This window comes from Hydra viridissima, unplaced genomic scaffold (genome assembly GCF_058129835.1).
Source record: "Hydra viridissima isolate aposymbiotic clone 2 unplaced genomic scaffold, HvirCarnegie_v1 scaffold_6, whole genome shotgun sequence".
Taxonomy (NCBI): Eukaryota; Metazoa; Cnidaria; class Hydrozoa; order Anthoathecata; family Hydridae; genus Hydra; species Hydra viridissima.
Genome location: NW_028324305.1, coordinates 227,009 through 252,544, shown reverse-complemented (window position 1 = coordinate 252,544; position 25,536 = coordinate 227,009). Strand labels below are relative to the sequence as shown.

The window sequence follows — 25,536 nt, the reverse complement described above, 5'->3', positions numbered from 1 at the left end:
TTTTTTTTGACGTTGATAACCTTATGAAAAAATATTACGAATAATCAATTAGGGAAGCATAATGGTTAATTAAATTGCAACCTCACTTCTAGTAAGGCAAAAATGAACGAGTAAAAGCCAAAAGATCATTCTGCCCCGGCGAACAAAGCGCCCCCATCTCCCCTATAGCGTTTTTCAAAAAATCGCAAGAATCTTTAAAATCAAATCCGCAAACCATTTTTCATCGAAAATCGCTGAAACTTTTTGAGGTATCTCATTTCAACTATCTCCAACTACTACAGTATTACGCAATGGGCCGGGGTAAAATCGATCTACCCTAATATATATATATATATATATATATATATATATATATATATATATATATATATATATATATATATATATATATATATATATATATATATATAAATACACATATTTTTGAATGGTTTCCAGCATCAGCTGCAAAAATGAGATAAAGTTTGCTTTCATTAAGGATACCATGAGCAATTATAGAATCATCTTCGGCCGTAATCTAACCATCTTAAGTAAGGGTAACATCCCATTCATAAGCAAAATCATTTTTCATTGAACTGATTACTTCTTTATTTACCTTTATTGAGAGTTCTGAAGATGTCCGTTTTCAATTTTGTGGCTTGAATCCAGGTCTATGGTTTTAATTAGTTTGGTAAATTCAAGATTTTCTACGTTAAATGGTGTATTTGCTGAAAAGAAAAACATCGCAACCTCCAAATTCACTCCATCCTTCTGATTATTTGTTGTTGTAGCAGCAAATTTGGAAATGGATGTTTGTCGCTCCACCTTTATTGGATTCGAACGAAAAGTTGAAGAATGAGAAGCATTACTAATTATGCTTACACAATCTCGCTCATCATTTTCTAACTGGTTAGTCTTGTTTGATGCTGCAGATGTAGATGTTCTCGACTCTAAAACTGATATATTGCGAACTGTTTTTGTGGAATCATTTAATTTACTTTTTCTTAAGTCTCTCTATTTTTTGAAATTTGCTCTCTTTGCAATAATTGCATATTGCTCTATTTGGTTGATTGCTTAATATGGTCACTTTACTCCAATCACTAGCCTTATTTCTTCCCCCTAAATGACACCTTGGCATGTTGAAGGATATGTAAAGTACTTATATTTTAAACTTAACCGAAATTTTAAAATAATATCTCATTAAAATTATTTTTATATTTGAAAAAAATGCAATATAGTTACTAACTAAGTAATGGTAAAAGATTTAAATAAATTTTTAAATAATTGTAAATTAACCCAACTTTCTTACTAAAGAATTATAGCAAACTAGAAGCCTTATTTAAGCGAAAACCCAAAACTCAATAACCTAAAAACCCAGCTAAAATCATATTAGTTTGGGTTTTTGCTCAAAAAACCTAACCATAATTAGAAACAATAGATAAAACAAGCATAATGAAATGCTAATTCTTTTACTTTTTTATATTTTAAGCCATAATTCATTTTAGAGCTTTTTATTTTGTAGTCTTTTAAGACTGTTTCCTCATCATTATTAAATACATGTGTGACAATATATTTAGTTCTCACACTAAGCTTGATCTTATATGATAAGTTTTATAACTCTTTATAAAGTAGTACGTTTTATATATAAAGTAAAGTAGTAAGTTTTATATTATAATTTATAGCAGCTTCGTTTGGCTCAGTTAATCAATTTCCAACTTGGAGAAAAGCATTTTTATTATCTTTCTCTCTGATATCTGTCACTCTCTTTTTTATAACTTCTAACAATTTTTATCATGAAATAATCAAAGTTCAGGCCATAGTAATCAAGAAACAAAATGCGAGAAGTTCAAGAAACGATTCAAAGGTGCACTGTTCATTGTATTTAAAACTACCAAACAGTACTTTAAATAATAAACAATGATCTCAATTATTGACTTTTTTTGCCTAAATGTAAATGTAATGAATTATGCTAACTTAAAAATGAAATTAAATATATCACTAGTTAGAAATGCAGTCAAGAAAATCAAACAACTTTATATCGAAATGTTTACTATATATCCTAAAAAACAAACCAAGCATATGTTTTGTCAAGTTTATGCCAAATGCCAGGAAAGACAAATGATGGCTTCGAGGGTAAATATTATCTTCAAGAATTATTTAGTATAAACAAGTTCAAATACAAATATGTTTCAAAAATTTATTTTTCTAATGCCTCCCCCTCTCCCCTATGTAATATATTATATTTGGAACTATACTGAAATGGTTGATATAAAAATCACTCGAACAAAACAAACAAATAGCCGATCGGACAAAGAAAGCTTGAACAAATAGGATCAGCAAGGAGAGTTTGAACATGTAGGACCGGAAAAGGATTCGTATTCCCACTAGATGTGACAAACAAGCAAATGGCAAATTTAAGCAAATTTATGATAAATAAATCAAATTATTACATACCGAAGAAAAACGCCAATACAGTAGAAAATAAAATTGATTGTTTTTGAAAATTTGTCTATTATTTTTTATCTTTTTCATAAAGGTATAATAAAAAAGGTAAAACTTCCGGAAGGTGTTGAACCTTTGATTACAAAATGGTCCTCAAACATTAATGAGGCAGATTTGTGATAGGGAAACCAGGGCATAAACAAGGTTCTCAAAATAATGACAAAAACGACAATAATATTGCAAAACTTAAAGTCTATACTTAAAGTTTTTCAATATTATCTTTCAAAGTTTCTTAGATATGAAAATATTTGAAGTTTTTAGTTCGGTGTCATATTAGTGGATTATTAAATATAAAAGTTATAAGCAATTAAAAGCTTTACAATATTTTTAAATAATTGCATAGAAAAAAATTTATTTTGGAAATTTATATATGTATGTATGTATATATGTATGTATGTATGTACGTATGTATGTATGTATGTATGTATGTATGTATGTATGTATGTATGTATGTATGTATGTATGTATGTATGTATGTATGTATGTATGTATGTATGTATGTATGTATGTATGTATGTATGTATGTATGTATGTATGTATGTATGTATGTATGTATGTATGTATGTATGTATGTATATATGTATGCATGTATGTATGTATGTATGCATGCATGCATGCATGCATGTATGCATGAATACACACACACAGATAAATATATATATATAAATATATATATATATATATATATATATATATATATATATATATATATATACTTGTATTAATAATAATAATAACACAAATACTCTTGTGCATATAAGAGTGCTCAATACTATTAAATAATACAGCAATTTTGTTATATATATATATATATATATATATATATATATATATATATATATATATATATATATATATATATACATTTACATATATATATAAGAATATTATTTCTTTTACAGTTCAAATGCAAGTTCTTACAGAATGGTCTCCTTACAGTGACTGTTCTGCTACATGCAATAAAGATAATCCAGCCCGAACACGAGTAAGAAACTGCTTTCCTCCCAGTTTGTGTAAAACTATAGAGATAGTCAATACTCTGTCTTGTAACACAGTGTATACTTGTCCAGGTAATCTCATTACTTGTAAATAATATTTTCAGCTGAAAATATTATGGTTATACTTTTGCTAGATCTTTAAATACTTACATAGGTTTGATCCGTCTCAAAGATAGGGGAAGAGAAGTTTTTAAAAATTCTTCTGCAGTTCGTACTTACTTCTTGTTTACCTTAATAAATTATACTTGATACAATATTTTTCAACTCTATTGAAAAAGAAGTAGGAAATCCTGCTGAGGAGTTTTTAAGAAACTATATCAACCGCTTTAATTTGTCAAAAATATTTCTGTTGTTAATAGCGTTCCTCAAAAAATTGAAGTTGATCTTTTTTTGAAAATATTAGAACAAGGCATCATCAATTTTTTACTGCAGATATTGAGCTATAATTTTAGCGACTATTTTATTCTGTCAAAAAGGTACTTCAACTGCTAAAATTGAGTAAGCAACATAAAATCGGCGAGCACTGATATTTAATATGTGTAACTTATTATGTTATGTAACAAAAGTAAATTATCGCTTCAACAAACCAAATGTGTTTGGACCCATTGGTTAAACAAAAGACAAACAGTTGTGCAAAGTATTTTAATCATTGTCAATTTTCTGGTAATATGGGGTTAAAACAATATCCAAGCCACATAACTTCAATTACAAATATTTTTCTTGGAAAAAATTATATTAGCAACTCACTAGGCAAACAATTATCGAGACTTTGCTGTAAAACGTCCGACAAAATTAGTTAGTATAGAGTTTATGAGGTTTTACGAAGCTGAGATACATTTTGAATTAAGTAAAAGAGGATTATGCTGTACAAAGTAAGATTATTTTCTTCTACAGTTGTTAACTCAGTACTAATTGGGCTTTGCCAGAAATGACTTACATGATTGGAGCTAACTTATGCATTTTCCTTGCTACTTCTAGCTGCAGCGTCTCAATTTCGCACCTAAACCTAAATCTAATAGTATGATGTTTTTATGCGAAAGCAAATTTAGGCTTTGTGGTTGCCACGATAATAGTACTTCATAATTCTAATTTTGAATCTCATGTTTCTAGAAAAACGTAACGCCTTTCATGGATTTTAATTGCTCTCAAATCACTCTACAAACACGTAGGTTTACATTAACATAAATATTTCCAGTGAATGTAACGCATATTCTCAACCCTCGTTATTTTTTATCATTAAAATTTTTGTAGCAACAATAAAAACTTTATTATCAAAAAATTAGAAGTTTTACCAGGTTTTGTTAATCAAACTATGAGAAGTGCGACTTAATATTATTAGGAAAAGTATTAGGAAAAAATCGGATTTTCCCATTTAATCTTAACGCCATTTCTAATATCTGATTTTAGTTCTAAATTTAGTTTTAAGTTATTTGCCTAAATATATTTTACACTGACGTTTTCTCAAACAGTTTTTAATATTTCTAGCTAAAAAGATGGATAGTGATATTTTTCTATTTTTCAAACAAAAAGAATTCTTATTTTTGGTTTTCACACCATTATTTAGCTAATATTATTTCTTTGTTATTCCCTCTCACCAGTTTAGCAAAGCTGAACATTATTCTATTTTGTTTGCAATAACATTAAAAGCGTCGAAGAAAAAATGCTGAAATTTACCCATCAGAAATTTTAATGTTATCTCAATTATAGAGTACAAACTTGCTGAATGGGGGTATTGGAGTGCATGTTCAGCATCATGCCGATTGTCGATTAATGACCCGATACGTTATCGAACACGAAGTTATTGCTTAAGAAATGAATCATCTTCTTATGAATGCAACAATCAAGTAATGATAAGTTATGAACATTGTGATGTAGTTTCCTGTCCACAAGGTAATAAAAGTAAACTTGCTACGTAATAATAATAAAAAAGTTCATTTTCTGTTTCTACCTTTATGTTTTGAATTTCTTTTTAGTGAACAAGTTTATATGTAATTATCTAACAATAATAGCATTAAGTCTTTTAAATGTGTGACTTACTATACTGATAAAATAACGTTTTACTTGTATATATTCATATATATATTTTAGTAAGGTCTTGCTCTAACTTAAATATCAGCTTTATAATGATAATGGATTCTTCATCTGGGATAAGACATAGTCCGATAGATAATCAATGGGATCAAGAAAAAGATTTCGTTAAAGATTTTGTTGCAAGCACTGATTTAGGCTTTAACAAAAACATCGAAGTCGCTGTTGTAAACTTTGGATCTTCAGCAGAAATAGTTTCTTCATGTGGCAACCTTACGACAAAAGAAAAATTCAATGAATTTATTGAAGGTCTGACAAAAATAAATGGAGGAGTTGCAATAAACATGGCCCTTGAGAAAGCGAGAGAAGCTTATAAGAGTTGTACTAGATTGAATACTATACCAGTTATTATATTTCTTACAAATGGCAAAGAAAATATAGAAAAAAATATAAGCTTAAGAGTACAGACAGAAGAACAGATTAAAAGTGAAGCATTGTTATTTATTGGTGCAGTGGGTCGTAACGTAAACTTTACTGAAATTCAGAGAATGTCAAGATACGAAATAAGCGGAGAAGTTTTTTATTCTAATCAATACGTAAATAGTTTTTGGGAATTATTGGGAAAATCAGCTGCTGATTTTACTATTTTGAAAAGCGTATGTGAAAGTAAGTTGTAAAGATTTAGTGGTTAAAATGTTCAGGTTTTGCACTTTATGATGCATTAAATTTTAGAAAATATTTAATATGTATCTCAAAGTCCAAGGAATAAAATAAGAGACTGATTTTGAGTTTTCCATTAAACTTTCTTATCTAAATTAATGAGCAAGCTCAGCCTCAGTTATTTATATTCTAAGGTTGAAATTTTTGTTTGTTAAACGCATCCAATTTAAAAAAAGTTGAAAATAAACTTCAAGTTGAAGTCAAATCAATCACCCTTAATATTTTACATAACTTTTTTTTATTAATATTATTAAAATACATTAAATGTAAATAAGAAAAGTGATAGTCTTGATTATCAATATCTAAAAAGCAGAATTTTTATAAATAATATTTACGTATAATGACTGTAACTACCATAAACTTTAGGCAAAGGAAAGTGGTCTGAATGGAATAGCTGGAACAACTGCAATTCTTCATGTGGTATCACTGGAACTCAAATGCGTGAACGATACTGTTTTAATCCTACCAATAACTTTAATACAGAGGATTGTACAACTGAAGGAAATTTAGCAAAAGTTGAATTAAGAACATGCACTTTGGAATGTAGTAAGTTTGAGTCAAAGAATATTAAAGACATTAAGTTTGTTCTATTTTATTTATAAGTAGAAAAATTTGAAAAATGAATGCAGGAAATGAAAATAACTTTTAAGTCCCTTAATTTTTAAATGACCTGTCGCTTTATGCAAATGATCCCTAAACACTTTCAAAATAAAGGACAGCAGAAGAATTGTTATGTCATATTTATTAATTATCTCTCCATTGGTTTCCATATTTTATGAAATAATGAAGTGCTTTCTTAACAGCTGATTAGAATTTATCATCTAAATTAAACAAGGCTGAAAGAAGTACAGAAAACTTTGAAAAAAAAGTTTCTGTAATGACAAAAAATCTACAGTTTTTTACCCCCCTCTCCCCCTCCTTCTCCCCCCTCCTCTCTCCTCCCCCCTTCCCTCTGACTTGATGCCTAGTTTTGAAGGGTTTAAAGTGCTGGAAAAGGTTTGAGGAAAAGGTTTGAGGAAAAGGTTTGAAAATTACAGCACGTCTCGCTTTTTGCCGTCAAAAACTAGAACTTTTGACTACAGCCAGGCAATTAGTCAAGGCAGTAATAGATATTATCAAGTATTCGTAATCCGTTCGAAAACAGAAGATGCTTTAAAAACTGTTTTCCAACCAACAAAGGTTATTAAAAAGCTCTAATTAGTTCTAAATAAATTCTCAAATTTTGTTTGCTTAGAATTAACTAAAGTAACTGAAATATACTTATAATGTGAAATAGGGTGAAGTTTTAGGTCGTTTGCTTTAAAGATCAGATATTGAGGTTATTAAATTCTTTGTGCTCAAAATCTATTTATTTTACTAAATAGGTTAAAAGGGTAGAGGCATAGACTTTTGTGTATATAAAAACTTTACTTTTCTTATTCATTTGTTTTTTACGCAATTCTCAGCGTTAGCTTAAAGATGTCATCGCGAAACTGTTTTTACTCACCAGACAATATTTGTAATTTAAGATAATGTCAGTGCTGGTTAAACAACCCAAATAAATTCCCCATTTTTTTAAAATTGATTGTAACATGAAAAAAAACAAAAAAAAAATGGAAAAACAAAGCGCAAGGGCTGATTTAATTCCCACTTTTGTCTTTAATCATTTTTCCCTCAATATTCATAACTCTGAAAAATGTCTTTAACATTAATGTCTCTATTATTTAGTTTTTTAGATCTGGTTCTCCATCTCAAAACAATATTGAACTTTTGTGTTTATATGATTGAAAAAGAGGCCTACAACAATGAAGGATTCTCTAAATTTAAATTTTTCTTGTTTAGAAATAAAGGCTTAAAAGCTTTTTAAAAAGGCTTTCTTTATGCTTTAGATCTGTGATTATGTTGCTTATATCATACTTCTACTTATAAATACTTTGGCTTGATATTCTATCAATACCATTTTTTCCATAATTAAGGTTATCAATCATTTGAGAAATTCTACTACCTGTGTAGTCTAGCACGCTTCACTTTGCGGAAGTCTCATAAAAATATTTTTTTTTGGTAAGTAAATAAACTTTGTTCTCAATATCGTGCAAGGGAGATAACAATTTACAATATATAGAATAGCTGGTTTTATTACCATTTAATATTGCTTTTTGCTAAGGTCAATGTTCATTTTTAATAGAAGAGCTTCCTTTGCACTAATATTTAAGAAAAAGCGTTAAACCTACACCACTTTTCAATTTTTTTGATCTCTAAAACCTTAGATGTATTTTCTTTTTAAAGCCTTAGCTATATTTTTTCACAAACAGAACTTGTACTTCTTGAAGAAGTTAAAGATAAAGCTTAATAATGTTAATTGGCTTTGTTTTTTATTGCTTAACTTTTTTTTTGCTCTCTAAAGAATCTCATGGTTTATGAGACCTTCTAGAACTAATACGGCTACTTTTATTGGTCATACGGCTTTCATGATGACGTTAATACTACTTTTCTGTAAAACTTTCATAAATTTTACCACACTTTCGTTTTTTCTTCACCTTCAAAATAAATATAGCTAAAGTAACCTTGCTTTATTTAACTTTGTATGCTAGTATCTGCAGTTTTTTTATTTCGTTAAACAGATCCTTCTATAATGGTAATTTGTTTATTCGCAGTTCTCATTCAACTGTGTAAAGATCTAATCTGGCAATCGCAGTTGTTTTAAGGAATCGCCAAAACATATTTTTTTATGAATCTTCAATATGTCAGAAACAAAATTTTGTTCATGAAATATTATCTTCATACTATTTTACTTCAAAACTTAACATTTCACGTAACTCTTGATTTTACAATTATTCCATTATGTTTCTTGTAAATGATTTTTAATTGCATATCATTAAAAACGCTGAAATTGTTGAGTAAAGCATTTTCAAAAATCAATTTTGATAGGCCCTTCAACAAATTTTTAAATAATATATAATGACAAAGCCATGTTTCTTAAAACTATATTTGGTATATTAAAATAAGTTACACAAGTAAAAAACTTCACATTTCGCCCCATATTCATATATTTTAATTCAATAAAACACCGTCTAAAACTGGCGGCAAAAAGTTTTACGGCTTCATTGACAATATCATTAAACTTTGCTTTCCATCTTTATGGGAAAAGCGTTTATAAGAACAAGTACTAGAAGCCCCGACATCTTATGAAAACTGTAGAACTAAGATACTTTCCGATAATAAACTTGTTTTAATAGAAGTTCGAGGAAAGTTTTTTAAGTTGTGTTCTGTTCATGAAGAACGATTAGGGTTATATTACATTAAATCATATTAATGGAATTCAAATTAATTTTGTCGAATAATTCTTAAACATTTTAACTTGTTAACATGTTTTCAAGTTGAACTTTACCTTCCTTTTCTCTCCTTTGATAATCTAAATGTTAAGAAACTTTTAAGAAATTTTTAGCGAAAGAGATTTAAAAAAGTACCCTTAACGTAAGATGCTCTCTACTGATAGCCCTTATGCTTGTTTTCATAAAAAATAAACTCGTATTTCAATAACTCCACAAATCGCTTGTGACCACAAAGTTCTTTTTCTAAAAATAGAAATTTTATTTGATCATTTTTTTTTTTTTTTGCTACCTAAAAATAAGCCGAAGGGCTTTTCTTATTGAGTTTTTAAAGTTAACTAAATTTTCTACTCTTAGGAAAAGAAAAACATCTTCCTAGAATTAAACGGAGCATTTTTTTAGTTGGTAGTTAAACCACACACACGCACGCACACGTACGCACGCACGTATTTATATACATATATATGTGTGTGTTTTTCATTAAAGAACTCTTGATAATTTATTGAATAAAGTTTTTTTCCTCCAAATGCTTCAAAAAGACACCATGATAAACATTTTTGTAGTTATATCATTCTTAAATCTCAAGCTCATGAATAGTTTAAGAAAAAATGCCTCACTGTTAAGTAATCTATCAAGTAATTGTAAACATTGTTTTTAAAAGGTACTTTTGATGAATGGAGCGTTTGGAGTGTGTGTTCTGCTTCCTGTTGGACTGAAAGCCATCCTTCTGTTACATTTCGCTCAAGGAATTGTAACAACAAAACTGGTCCTTGTAATGGTTTATACTCAGAGACACGGGAATGTAATACAAATATTCTGTGCACAGGTAAAAGATTTGCTATTAGATAACAATTTTTGTGTAAACTTTTATTTTAGCAAAGATTTATCTGCTGTTTACAAAAGCTGTAGAAAAAATAAATGACAAGTGCGTTTCCTAGGCAATAAATTTTTTTTACCACCTATAAAGAAACAATAAAATTAATTGGTCGATTAAGCAAGGCGTAAAAAATGAAGTTTGACAGGACTAAGGTTTTCTTAAAGTTGGTCCTTGATGCAAATAATCCGTTACCTAAAACAGGATCTATTTTTCTTAAATTTTATTAAAGCATTAATTGAAGAGAGCATAATAAAGAAAGCTAAAAATTTTGTTTGGAACATAACTATAACCGCAACTGATGGTTTAAAAAAGGTACGCAATTTATTAATAAAAAGGTATTAAAATTCTCTATTCACCTTGTTAAAACTTAGAAGTTATGACGAGTTAAAAAATGTATTAAATGTAAATAATGTTATTTGTAATAAAATGCAAGATAAGGAACCCATAAAAACTTAAAAGCTATCTCTATTACTCTCATTATCAAATCCATTGTTTTTTTTAGTGCACTGTGTCTTTAGTCATTATAGACACAGTGTTGTATTGAGAGCATAACTGATGTTTGATCAATAGCACAAAGTTTATTAGATACTTTCTTAATGATTCAAGGATTTAATAAGGGTTTTAAAGTGTTTTTTGCACACTTAACAATCACACTTCCTTTTGTATATCATTAATATTAGATTGTTGATACCATACAAAACATCAAATGATAAATATGTTTATACAATACCATACAATCCTTTAAAAAAATCGGTTATACTAAATTAGTTAATTATATAACGCTCAGTTATTACATAAGTTTACTCTTTTTCAATTACTAATTGTTTACAAAAATAAAGTACAATATCTCGAGAAGAACTGAACTGTGATTGAATGATACAGTTAGTAGAATAACATTACTGATATGATCAATACCTGCTTTATCAGTATCACATAATCTTGACATCTTTTATATAAGTAACTATATTGGTACCAGATGATAAACAAAATTCGCTACCAATTATTTAGTATTTTGTTTCTATATATACTCAAAAAAGAGTTAAGTTTTTTATATTTAATGAAACTTCATTAATATCCCTTGAAAAATAAAACTTTTGTAGACCACAGCTCATCAATGGGTAACAAATGTTGAATAACTTTTCCAAATTTATTTCAGTACGTTATCTAAGTCAATGGTCATCATACAGTGAATGTTCAGCAACTTGTAATGTTGGCAATCAAATACGCTTCCGAACACGAACTTGTTCACCTGCATATTTATGTCAAAACATTGATGTTCTTAACACTGTGCCATGCAACAAAGAGTTTGCTTGTCCCGGTATGTTGATTTAAATGTTTCAAATGTTTGCATTCAGCTATTAGTTCAATTATTTATTCTATGCATACCAGTATTACATTTATTATCATTACCACTATTTATAAAGCTAACAATAATATAATTTCATACCACGCTATCTTAAGATAACATTATTTTTAAGAGTTTATGAAAGTTTGCATAGTAAGACTCTTTTTACTTTAGTTTCTTAAAGATTTGAAAAATTTTACTGCACATAAAATTTCTATTCATTCCAAGCATTTCCCCTAATTTCAACTTAATCTATGATAGTTTTTGAGTTTCCACCAAACACATGATAACTTATTCTAAAATTAGTTAACAAAATTTGTTTTATATAGCTTTAAATACAAAGCGAACTTTAATGTCTTTAACCGTTTACTTCACCAAATCAAACCAAAAACAACAAAAAAATCATTTATGTTTTTTTTTTTTTACCTCTATAGTATTCTAATTCGTGTCCAAAAAAAAAAGTTAGTCTAACGGTTTATTGAAAAGATATCAACATGTTGTTCTACAACAACATTTCAAAAAATGAGCATGAAAACAACACGTTCTCAAAGTAATTTTTTGAATAAAATCATGTAAAAAAACAAAAAGTCATCAATATATATATATATATATATATATATATATATATATATATATATATATATATATATATATATATATATATATATGTATATAAATATTTAAATTCCATTAAATATAACATTAGGTGTGGAAATTATAAAAACAATTGCAAGTGGTAACCAAGCACAAGTGGACTTTGTATTTTTCACAAAAAATACGGCTGTAACCTTACTTGCAAAGTCTGCAGCGTTGCTGTTTTTCAGAAAAGTTTGGCAAGTGACCAAAATTGTCTAAGCAGATTTTCCTAGCCGGAGCATTTACTGGGCAGTGTTTTTTCTTTGCAACAGATGTATCACTTCTTGGTCTGCCTCGACAAACTTTTTTTTCTCCGTAACAAAGAATCTTCAATACGTGTTTGGAACTCTAATAGTCGAATTATATTTTTCCTTGTACCTCCATTTTGTTTGCAATGTCTTTTACAAAAAATCCAACCATTTAATACTGCAACATTGATACAATAATAAATAGCATACATATGCCATTTTCTTGTACCTAGCTTTATTCTATACAATGCCATCAACATATTGCATAAGTCAACTCCACCCTAATGTTTATTATACTGATGTATCATATCTGGCCAAGACACTTTTACAATAACTTTATCTTTACCAGACCATCGATTAATTGAATCTCCCAATGAAGGACCAATAAATGTTGATGCTAGCTGTACCGCTCATTATCCATCCAACGTATAACTGCAATGTTAGAATTAAAGTCAACCCGGTAAGCTAATTAGCCACGTCCCATTTTTTCTAGCTCTTTATTTAGACATTACTTTTTCAGCACCATGCAAGCGGTTATTACGAATGGTTCTAACTGCCCATATTCTAAGATCCTTAAGAGTTTTAAACAGCGCTATGCTTGTAAAAAGATTATCCATGAAGATTTTATGCCCAATGTTTTTTGGCAAATGTTTAACAAGTTTTAGCACTGCTACTCCAACTTTACCATATTCTTTAGAAATATCTGTATTTCCTTATTTGCCAAGATACATAGTGAAATCCTACAGCAATCCACTAACTCCACATCGCGCCCAGACTTTCATGCCCCATTTGTGCGGCTTCTTTGGAAGATATTGTCTGATTAGACACCTCGATTTTGTAGGAATAATTTGTTCATCAATAGATTGACATTCTTCTTGTTCAACTAACCTGCACATATCAAGAACAGATTGCAAAATTGGTCTAACTATGTACAGATGATCATATTCTGCCGTGCCTTTTTTCGGCATGTGTGTATTATCATTTGTTTGAAAATATTTCTTTAGTACTTTAAACCGTTTTAAAGCAATTAATGCACATTTAGTGTGTTGAGACCAATACATTCTATATTGTGGATATTTTAGGACTCCCATAGTAATTAGTATCCCAATAAACTGTTCATTTTCATCACAATCAGTGTTAACATATTTTCCTGAAATTTGTACAGAATATAAGTTTGTCTGATCAGAAATGATTTTAAATAGTGCTGCATCAAAAAACTTCTTGAAGTATTGTCTTGGAGACCATTCCGAATCTGCAATCTTCTTGATATCATCTTCTTTGTAACTCGAATCAACATTGTGAGGTAATCGTTTACGCTATCGATAATCATTTTTTCTGCCTTTTACTCCTATTTTTTTGATTATGACATTCTTTTGTATTATTTTTTGGTTTTCTTCAGCATTATTTTTTACAATATGACTACTCTCATTATCAAAAGTATCCATTTCACTTGTTGATTCACTTTTAGATTCACTTCTTAATTCATTTTCTGACTCATTTGTTGACCCATTTTCTGATTCAATTACTAAATCAACATCATTGCTGGATTTACAATGCACTGGTTTAATAATGTCAGTGCTTTCGTCATAACTTTCAGATTCATTTTCAGAAAACTCATTTAATTCTGCGTCAGGAAGATAAATAACATTAACAATACCTTGTTCACCATTGTCAGTTATAAATCTTATTTTATCATAAAACTTGCTAACTCTTATACAAGTCATCTAACAATAAACAAATTTGATATTAATAATATATAAACATTAATTTTGTGTGAGTATATACTTATACAAAATTTATATGTATATATAATAATTGTATATATATACTATATATATATATATATATATATATATATATATATATATATATATATATATATATATATATATATATATATATATATATATATATATATATATATAATATTCTTTAATCAATGGTTTTCGCCTCTTAAGCAGTAACAAAATTTAACCTAATCTGCGCAATATTGCTGTACAACAACAAAGTAACTTTAATCATTTTTACCTATCCAAATTATAGTTTAATAAAAATTAAGTGTTAAGATAAAACAATAATAAATAGTTTTTATAATTTTATTTTTTTCCATACTTTCTAGAAAAAAATATATCTGTAAATACAGACATAGAATTTAAGAATTATACAAATGGCTTTACTACAACACTTTCTCAACTTGCAAAACATTATTACATGCAAAGCATAGTCCAATCGAGCAGGAAAACAATATAAATTTAAGGACTTATCTGTGATTAATAATTTTATAATGTCTGTAAATTAAACGCTACCTTTGGTTACTTTATTTTCAACAATTCTCAACTGTTGTTGTGCAACAACACCGCGAAGTAATGGGTTTATGTCTCTTTATTTCCTTTTTACGCACGTTTTTTATAATGCGTTCCGCATAAACACATTTATATAATTCGTATCATTGTAATTGTACTCACCGAATGTGTTACAGTTTCGCTAATTGTAGCATTGAGAACTACAACCACTGATGCTTTTTCTCTTTTTGGTCTTTGTTCTTTGGTTCAAATTGACTTTTTTCTGATTTTCCAATTATTTGAGCTTTTTATCATGTTTTTCACGCATTAAGAAGAAATATTTAGGCAATGTTAAAATAGGGGACCTCATTGGCTTTTGACTGCCATTGGATGTTTCGGCTGATATCCCATCTTCAGCTGCACAACTGCATTCAATGCATAAGGTAGAGATGATATTGAAGTGGGCAAACTCAACAAGCTGCCCAATGTATTGGGCATTGGAGAAAACTCAGAGGCAGTGACAGCATCATGTGCTGAATTTGAACTCAGCAAATTGTTTTCGGCTTAAACAAAAATATAGCGCTGGTCTTCCGGATCATTGGCTTCATCACCATAAAAGTTGCATGTCATACCAACGTTACTTTCTGCCATGCATTGTGCTGCTGAGTGATTTCACTCTTAAAAGAAGAAAAAAGTAGAACGTGTAGAGGCTGCTTTATGTGTGTGCTGTGTGGTGGAAAAAAGAGCATGGTTATGTTGTATTCGGTCGTAAAATCAATTGATAGCTGGAAGTTCTCAAATGATAGATAGGATGTGGTTTTTCAGCAAAAGAAGTATTAGCAACCCTTTCTTTGCTCCCAAATATTCAATGAAACGATACATAAACTTCAAAATATATTTGGCTGTCATTGACCCCTTGCCTTTTACATACCTTCGAATCAAAAAAACAGAATTATTTATAAAGAAAGTATTGACAAAAATATATGCCACTCCGGGAGTCGCATGAATCTTGTATATTTGTTTCATATTTGATTAGGAAGAATTGTACATTGGTGGGATACTCACACGACTTGCACACACTCAAAACGCAAATGTAACAGTTATGCCTCGCTCTTGCACTATTTTCTGGGCTACATTTCGAGCGTCCATTTGCATGTAACTTTCAGAAATTTGGTTGTTGCAATCGGAATTCCAGTCTCGCCCATTTTCCAAATGTGACTGGAAAAAAAAGAGAGTTTCCGAAACAGTTGATAAGTTTCGGAAAAATGAATCCACATTTTCCTTATTAAAGAATTTCGCATGGTTGTTAACTGACATCCTCAGGCAATCACAATGACAAGTTGCGATGACGGTTAATGAATGTATAATAATATCTTCTACCTGTCGGCCTTTTTCGTCAAATGAAATTGAATACTTGACGCTGCTCTATTTAGCATAATCCTAAGCCGAAACCCTAGCTCTTTAATTTTCTAACAATAAATAAGTGAGCTGATAAGAAGAAGAGTACTTACTAGTAATTTTTTTTGTGCAGTATTTAAAAATTGATGCACAAACATAAACAAAAAAAAGTTAATATTTCATATAAAAACAGTTTAAAATAAGAAAATGAACAAAACCATTGAAAAAAAAAAAAATAAACAAAACTTATTAGTTTTGGACCAATCACAAAAAAATTAATTAAAAAAGATCTTCATTACATCCTTAGATTTTTTTAAGGCATTAAAAATTGCTTCGTTAGCTTTACCAATGTAGCGTATTATTGTATTCTGCGGAATTCTATTTGCTTAGCAATAGTCTCCTTGAAACTTTTATGATTTTTCATTTGTATGATTGCTTTCAACACTTCGCCGAAGTCAATTTTTTTTCTTTGATTTTGCTTTAAGTTAAACCATATCTAAGAAATTATTAAAAAACAAGCTAAAAAAAAATACAACATAATTCATAAAAGTGCCATACAAAATTTTATTTCCTAATAATATACACTTCTATACACCAAAAATGATCTGCCACCATACCTTTTAAAAATTATGCAATTATGACTTGCACAGTTGGAAACTGTTGACGTCACTATTATACGGTGCGACATGAGAAAAAACTTAAATAACCAGAGATGATGAGAAACTCTTAAATTATAGCTTCCATAAGTTTACCAGAAAAAATTTTAAAAAAATCTTCATTCTGACGCTGCAAACGCAGATATCCAGTAAAACTATATATATATATATATATATATATATATATATATATATATATATATATATATATATATTTTATGTCTTTTTTTTTTTCAAAATCACACCTTCATTCAATGCGACTGTTACATGTTAAATAAATAAATGTACAATAAAAGAAAAACTATATTGATATTGCGCGTCACACAAATTATTAACACACACGCACACACAAAGGTATTTATGCATGCATGTGTGTATATATGTATGTGTGTATGTGTGTATATATGTATGTGTGTATGTGTGTATGTGTGTATGTGTGTATGTGTGTATGTGTGTATGTGTGTATGTGTGTATGTGTGTATGTGTGTATGTGTGTATGTGTGTATGTGTGTATGTATGTATGTATGTATTTGTGTGTATGTGTGTATGTATGTATGTATGTATGTATGTATGTATGTATGTATGTATGTATGTATGTATGTATGTATGTATGTATGTATGTATGTATGTATGTATGTATGTATGTATGAATGTATGAATGTATGTATGTATTTGTGTGTATGTATGTATGTATGTATGTATGTATGTATGTATGTATGTATGTATGTATGTATGTATGTATGTATGTATGTATGTATGTATGTATGTATGTATGTATGTATGTATGTATGAATGTATGAATGTATGTATGTATTTGTGTGTATGTATGTATGTATGTATGTATGTATGTATGTATGTATGTATGTATGTATGTATGTATGTATGTATGTATGTATGTATGTATGTATGTATGTATGTATGTATGTATGTATGTATGTATGTATGTATGTATGTATGTATGTATGTATGAATGTATGAATGTATGTATGTATTTGTGTGTATGTATGTATGTATGTATGTATGTATGTATGTATGCATGTATGTATGTATGTATGTATGTATGTATGTATGTATGTATGTATGCATGTATGTATGTATGTATGTATGTATGTATGTATGTATGTATGTATGTATGTATGTATGTATGTATGTATGTATGTATGTATGTATGTATGTATGTATGTATGTATGTATGTATGTATGTATGTATGTATGTATGTATGTATGTATGTATGTATATATGTATGTATGTATGTATGTATACTACTTTAAAAGCTGGTTGTGATGACTGAAAAGCCATTTTAAAGTTCTTTTTTATAATATTCATGCGAAAAAATTTTTTGAATTAGCGAAAAAACAGTTAATTATAAATGAGCCAGTTTTTAATACAGTGCCAAGAAAACAATTTAATTATCAATTGGTTTATTGCATGTTAATTTTTTAGGTAAATAATCACTTTTGAGAAAGAGCAAGTGTTGAAAAAAGTTAATTATAGCCTAAAATATATTATTGTTTTAAAAACTTTTGATGCTCTTTACACAATAATTTTATGGTCTTTAATTTTATATTTTCACTTTTAATGTTATGAAGTTGGTACCTTTAATAATATATTTTCATTTCTTCAAAAATTGTCCAAGCTTTTTATTGATATGTGATGCATAGAATACAAACTTGCTGAATGGGGAAGTTGGAGTGCTTGTTCTGCATCATGTCAAGCATCACCTACAAGTCCAATACGTCATCGAACTCGAAGTTATTGTCTTAGCAATGCTTCTTCAACGTATCAGTGCCGGAATGAAGAAATGATTAATTACCAAACTTGCAACACAAACATCTGTAAAAAAGGTATTAAACATAAACTCTTAACTTGTGTTTTATAAAAGAGGTGAATATATTGGAAATATACCTTAAACTTTCCCAGTACTCAAGTCTGAAGAACAAATAACAGTGCAAAAAAGGAGTCAAACTCTGGAATCTCTATTCAAATATTTCGTTAATAAATAATACTCATTGTCATTTGTTATACAAAAATATACATAAAAACTTTTCTGATTGTAGAAGAATTGAAATAAAAAGTAAATTTTTTTAATAGTGAATTTTTTTTTTTTTAATAGAAAATTTTCTTAATAGTGAAAATAGGGAAGTCATGAGGTTATTTACGATTTGTGTTATACATAAGTAGTTCTGATAAGACTTGACCACAGCATCAAATTCTTAAAATGCTTTTGTACATTATTAAACTTTTTATCTTTTAATTAGAAGATTGAAGGTTGAGTTCCTTACTTATTTTTTGTGTAAAGTTTTTCTCTCTAGTTTTTTAAGTCTGAGTTTGTTTTATGCAAATAACACTAAACCCAACCCTAACAAAAAGCGTTTACGTATATGCAAAATAATTTATATTCGTGGCTTTTTTAGTGACTTCTTGCTCTATGATGAATATATCTTTTATTATGGTTTTGGACTCTTCTTCAACTGTTCAATCAACCCCTCTTGATAAAAAATGGAAAGATGAAAAAGACTTTGTGAAGAGTTTCATTTTTGATTCAGAATTTGGTACTAATGAAAATGTGCAAGTTGCTGTGGTTAACTATGGTTCAACTGCTGAAATTGCTTCTGCTTGTGGGAGTCTTGCAACTAAATCCGAATTTAACATTTTTATTGATAACTTACCAAAATTAAATGGCAATACTGGAATTAATAATGCTCTTTTAAAAGCAAGAGAAGCCTACCTAGGTTGTAAGCGTTTAAATAGGGTTCCCGTTATTATATTGATCACAAATGATAAAGAAAGTGTTGAGTTTGATTTAAATGTTAGATTGCAAACTGAAACATTGGTTAAAAAAGAGGCAGTTTTATTTATTGCTGCAGTTGGTTCTAAAGTAAACAATACAGATATTTACAGAATGACAAGGTTCAGTGTTGCAGGTTATCCAGATATGTTTGCCACTGTCTTTGTTGAATATTTTTATCAACTGCTGGCCTTGCAATATGACTATCCTTTTATCCTTGGTTTAAGAATTTGTGATAGTAAGTTTTGATTTATTGTAAACTATTTTAAAGTTCTAATAAAACTAATGTTTAAGGAAACATTTAGGGCATTTCATATATAATTTAATTAATTTTATGTTCAACACTGCTTAGTCTAACAAAATTGCAATTTTTAAAGAAATCTTCTCTTTTCAAAAAAAATTAGTAGAAGTTGTCTTTAGGTATTGATGAGCCACACAGAAACAGAATAAACGATGAAGTTGACAAAAATATATATATTTTAAAACAATTTTGTTTTATGAGCAGCTGTAGCATTTTGGAAGCAGTCCTCCAAGTATATTTCAAGTTTAAACTGTTTAGCATTTAATAATCGTAGAAATTTTTTTGTTAGTTTTAAATATTTAACTTTATTTAAATTTTGGCATTAGATGGTTTAACAACTTTTCATGTTATTTAACAAAGTTTTGAAATATATTTACCTTAACTTTTAGATTAGTTAACATAACGACGTTGTGAATTTAAGAAACTTTTTAAAAGATTATTTTGTTTCAATATTAAAGTAACATACATATTAATGGCACTGTCACCATTATATGTAATTATCTGTTTTCACAACTACAGAAGTTACCGATCTAAAATTTTAGTTTACATTTTAAAGGTTGCTCAATCACTGTTTTCACCTTATAATTACTTTCACAGATTTTGTTTTTGATTATGTTTTGCTGTCACATAAACAATGTTACAATGTGGATACCAGGTCAGGTGCGAGTATTGTGTGGAGTATTGTGTAAAATTACTGTATTGTGTGGAGTATTGTATAAGAGCGGAGTATTTGCCCAGCTGGAGAAAATACTTTGCAGTTCGTTGTTTAAATATATTCTAATAACTTTGTTTCTACGACTCTTCAGATTTTAAGAAATATTAAACTCCCTCTTTGGCTATGTCTGTGCAGCGGGGAAACTTTCTACCAGCTTTACATATATGTTAAATAAACAATTGTTTAAATCACTAGAAAAGTAGTTTCTATCCAATTTTTTCATCGTAGCAAGGAACTTGTTTCTAGGTGATATGTTAATTTTTTTTTTTTTGGTCAGTATATGTTGCAGCAATATATTCAAATTAAAGTGTTGCTTTCCGAAGATTTTCCTTTGGTAGGTTGTTTGATTTTTTGTAATATTTCATTTTTGATTTCCAGCAACTTCGAGGCTTCTTTGTAATTAGCTATTCATTATAGTTGAACTTTATGGATCATCATTATGTTTTATTTATTGAAACTTCACTTAAGGTGCTAACGCCACAGATTCAATTTTAAGCTTAGTTTAAAGTTCCATAGCAAACAAGCGAGTTTTTGCTTTTTTTTCACATTTTAATCCACTTTTCAATTTGCAGTGAAATTAGACAAAATAAGCTCTAACAAGTTACTATGAGAACCTTAGTATGTAACACTACCAAAAAGTTATAATGTTCCAGAATAAAGATTCAATAACTTTTATAGAAACTCTTTCTAGAGCTCGTGAAATTGTTTATCGTACTAAACAATTTTGCTATTGGTTTTCTGATAAAAACACCATTTTGATCGAAAGGCTTTACGAAAAGAAGTGGTTTTACAAATTAACTTTACTTTTTAGCTACTGGTATATGGTCATCATGGACAGCTTGGAATGTCTGTGGGTCTTCCTATTGTGGAGTCACTGGTGTTCAGAGTCGAACACGTACCTGCATGTATTCATACGATAATAGTTATCAAAACTATAACTGTATTGCTGATGGAAGTATAGGATATATTGAACATAGAACTTGCTCTTACCCATGTAATTAATTGCTATTAAAAATTTTTTTTTTAATGTTATTATTTGATATTGGTATTTAACGCAAAAATATATTAAACGAATCTAAATGAACATGAAAATATAATATGTGAATGCATGTTTGCATGTGTGAACACACACGCAAACACATGCACAATTTTAAACATTTCCATTTCATACTTATTTAGGTTCGTTTAATGAATGGAGCACCTGGGGTCCATGCTCTGCAAGTTGTTGGATTGATGTTGATCCTCCCACTACCTATCGAACAAGATCATGTAACAATGCTTTCAATTCATGTATCGGTCATTATTCTGAGAATAAAGAATGCAATACATTTATATGCTCAGGTAGCCCGTTAAATTTTCTTAGAGCTTATATATTAATTTTGCTAAAGTTAAAAATTTTTATCTCTGTATTTTTAATGTTTCCTTACCATAAAGTTTTAATTCAATTGAGAATTAATAAATAAAACTATTTTTTAGTTCAAATATCCCAATGGTCCTTATTTAGCCAATGTTCTCAAACATGCAATCAAGGTAACCCTGTTCGTACACGAACCCGAGTCTGTTTACCATCAAATTTATGTCAAAATGTGCAGATTTTTGATACTACTCCATGTAATCAAGAAATTAGATGTCCAGGTTTGTGACCTTTAGATTTTTTACACATATTTAAACAATGTTGTTGTTTAGATATATCCATAAAGAAATTTAGATAATAAATTATTCAATTATCATTTTTTGGAGTAAAGTTGTTCAAATAATCAACATGTTAAAAACAGAATATAGACTTGCTGAATGGACTGCTTGGAGTGGCTGCTCAGCATCATGCAAATCATCTCAGTCAATTCCTGTTCAATACAGAACGCGTGATTATTGTCTTAATAATGCTACATCCTCATATCAATGCAAAAGTGAGACTATGATTAACTATAAATCTTGCATTATGCAACCCTGTCCAATAGGTATGCCTTAAAAATGAAGTTACGTTTCACATTAAATTGATAAATGTTTGTATATTGGAACAAAGTATTTAGTTATGTTAAATTTAAATTTACTTTAGTTAAATCTTGTTCTAATTTAAACATCAGCTTTGTTTTGGTGATGGATTCTTCCTCTGGTGTCACATCAAAACTTCTAGATAATAAATGGGGTCAAGAAAAAGATTTTGTTAAAAGCTTTATCTCAAACTCAGAGTTTGGGAGCAATACCAACATCCAAGTTGCTATTGTTAACTATGGTTCCGTTGCTGATTTAGCTTCTTCCTGTGGCAGTCTTACCACTAAAATGCAATTCTATGAATTTATTGATAACCTAGAAAAGAAAAATGGTGTGTGTGCAATGAACAATGCTCTTAAGAAAGCCAGAGAAGCATATCAGAGTTGCAAAAGGTTGCATGTGTTACCAGTTGTTATTTTTCTTACAAATGGAAAAGAGAGTATTGAACAAGACATTAATGTCAGATTAGAAACTGAAGAGTTAGTCAAAAATGAAGCATTATTGTTTATTGGTGCAATTGGAAGCGAGGTTAATTTAACTGACATAATGAGAATATCAAAGTATGTGGTAAATGAAAGTGAACATTTTTCCAATACTTTTGTAAGCAGTTTTAGGGATTTGTTGGAAGTCAAACCTGAAGATCCTCTTATTCTCGGGAAAATATGTGAAAGTAAGTAAAACTGGTTACAAAAAAGAGTATTTTTCTAACATTTTAAAAGTACTCTCAGATAACTGTTAAATAATAAACCGCAAAAAAACACATACAATAATAATTTCTTTCACTCACCATAATGCTTCAACATCATCTTTAGTGTTTGTTTTTCAGTGTACTTTTAACCATTTTTCCTACACTTTTGCTAACGGATACAAACATTTACCCAAAATTAACATTTTTTTTTTTGCTGCTCAGAAATCAGCTGTTTTTAGAAATCTATGTTAATGCTAATATTTATTATTTAAATATTTAGTAATTAATGACTGCTAATGCAATATGGGTTTTTTTGTACCAACATTGCATATTTACATATATTAAGGAAAGTGAGTTTTGAAAAACTTTTTTAAAGAAAGTAAAACATTCATATATACTTTACCTTATGAAAGTCTTTTAAAACATTTAGAATCATTCTTTGTCTCAGAAGACGTTTTGTTATATAATGCATTTATGTAGCCGAAATAATCCAATAAAGGAAAAGCTGCCAAGTGTGATATGTTGTTTACATATTCCCATATCTTATATTTTATAAAAACCACTTCATTTAAAAGTGCGAAAGTAAAATAAATTCTTTTAAGAAAGTATTTGTTATTTTAAATTAGTTTTATGTTTAGCTACTAGCGAAATTTTTTTAAATTTTTTTAAAGAAGAATTCTGATCTAATTGTGGTTTTATTAATTGAGGTTTTTTTATATTGCTAAATATCAACAATTATATATAGCAAAAGGACAATGGGGAAAATGGAGTGGTTGGAGTGAATGTTCTGTCGTTTGTGGTGCAAATGGGATTCATTTTCGAGAACGTATTTGCTTCAATCCTACAACTTCTCATATACAAGGAGACTGTACAATTGATGGAGACATAGCTAATATCGAACTTAAAGTTTGCAACTTCCAATGCAGTTAGTTTGTGAAAATATAAATAATTTAAGTGCTGTAATACTTAGCTATTTGCTTAAATCTGAATTCTTCATATCTGAAAAGACATTGATAAAAAAGTTTTGTTTAACAAATAAATTTTTTTAAAGGCTCTTGGAATGAGTGGGCTGATTGGAGTATATGTTCAAGAAGTTGCTGGGAAGAAAACATTCCTTCGACAAAAGTTCGTTCAAGAACATGCAATAATGTACTTGGACCCTGCTATGGTGTTCCCTCAGAAGTATTAGAATGTAATACTAATGTTAAATGTAAAGGTGAATATTCTAAAAGTATTTTCTCGATTTGATAAGATTTATTTTCATGTAAAAAAAAGTACTTTTAAGTTAATTTAAAATTATTTTGTAATATTTTAATAGTAGTAGTTATTCATTTGTAATTCCGTTCCGGAAATTGCATGAACGTTATGGGGGAAGTATCCCAAAAATGTTAAAACTCATGTTAAAACAGTAAAATTGATTTTAAACAATATATAATGTTCAAGTTTTATATTTCAGAATGAAAATTTTTAAAAATTGTGTTTTGTTGCCATGGTAACTTAGAAAATATTGAAAAAATAACCAAAAAACAATTAATGCCCCGGCTAACTTATCCGAAGAACTACATATATTCAAACTGTCATATTGCAATTCCCTTTAAGGTATAAGACCCCTCAAAACATTTTAAATTAAAATAACTCTTTTAATAAAAAACCAACTATATTCTGAGAAAGAACTAGGTAACAACACTTAAAAAAATAAAAAATTATTTTATTAGTTGTCATGGTTACCAATTAAAATAGTCAACATTCAAAAATGTTTGTGCCACCCCGGCCATACTATCTCAGTAACTGAAAGCATTTAGGGTATGAAATTTTGGCAAAAGGTTAATAACATGTTGATCTACAAACTGAACTAAAACTATTTTAAAAAAATAAATATTTGAGTTACACTGAAATTTTTAAAATGGTGCATTAAAAAAAACAAAATTTTTTAAGATCAAGCTAGTATAAATAAAAATGTTTTTATAATATTACAAAACTTTTAGTTCTAATTGTAAAACTAGATGTAATAAACATTTGCTAAAAGTTTCATGCAAATTGAACATACTGTTAATGAAATAGGATGGCCGGGAGG

At 28.7% G+C, this 25,536-nt stretch overlaps 1 protein-coding gene across 11 annotated transcripts in view; it reads left to right on the top strand.

Moving 5' to 3' along the window:
• LOC145190675 (uncharacterized) overlaps nucleotides 1-25,536 on the top strand; it is a 127,015-nt gene that overhangs the window by 8,694 nt on the left and 92,785 nt on the right. For 9 of the 11 annotated variants that reach the window (XR_016453520.1, XR_016453521.1, XR_016453522.1 and 6 more), the window contains exons 2-16: nucleotides 3,384-3,551; nucleotides 5,187-5,369; nucleotides 5,568-6,173; nucleotides 6,594-6,773; nucleotides 10,197-10,361; nucleotides 11,569-11,730; nucleotides 18,640-18,822; nucleotides 19,393-20,004; nucleotides 21,594-21,776; nucleotides 21,962-22,123; nucleotides 22,259-22,417; nucleotides 22,558-22,740; nucleotides 22,839-23,444; nucleotides 24,208-24,387; nucleotides 24,514-24,678. Coding sequence is in view for 8 of the 11 variants with exons in the window: in XM_090091082.1 (XP_089947208.1) it covers nucleotides 3,384-3,551; nucleotides 5,187-5,369; nucleotides 5,568-6,173; nucleotides 6,594-6,773; nucleotides 10,197-10,361; nucleotides 11,569-11,730; nucleotides 18,640-18,822; nucleotides 19,393-20,004; nucleotides 21,594-21,776; nucleotides 21,962-22,123; nucleotides 22,259-22,417; nucleotides 22,558-22,740; nucleotides 22,839-23,444; nucleotides 24,208-24,387; nucleotides 24,514-24,678 (3,897 nt within the window). In the remaining 3 variants the exon portion in view is untranslated. Of the gene's footprint in view, nucleotides 1-3,383; nucleotides 3,552-5,186; nucleotides 5,370-5,567; nucleotides 6,174-6,593; nucleotides 6,774-8,159; nucleotides 8,268-10,196; nucleotides 10,362-11,568; nucleotides 11,731-18,639; nucleotides 18,823-19,392; nucleotides 20,005-21,593; nucleotides 21,777-21,961; nucleotides 22,124-22,258; nucleotides 22,418-22,557; nucleotides 22,741-22,838; nucleotides 23,445-24,207; nucleotides 24,388-24,513; nucleotides 24,679-25,536 lie in introns of those variants that run through there. The other 2 variants (XM_090091083.1, XM_090091085.1) reach the window with 2 other exon arrangements.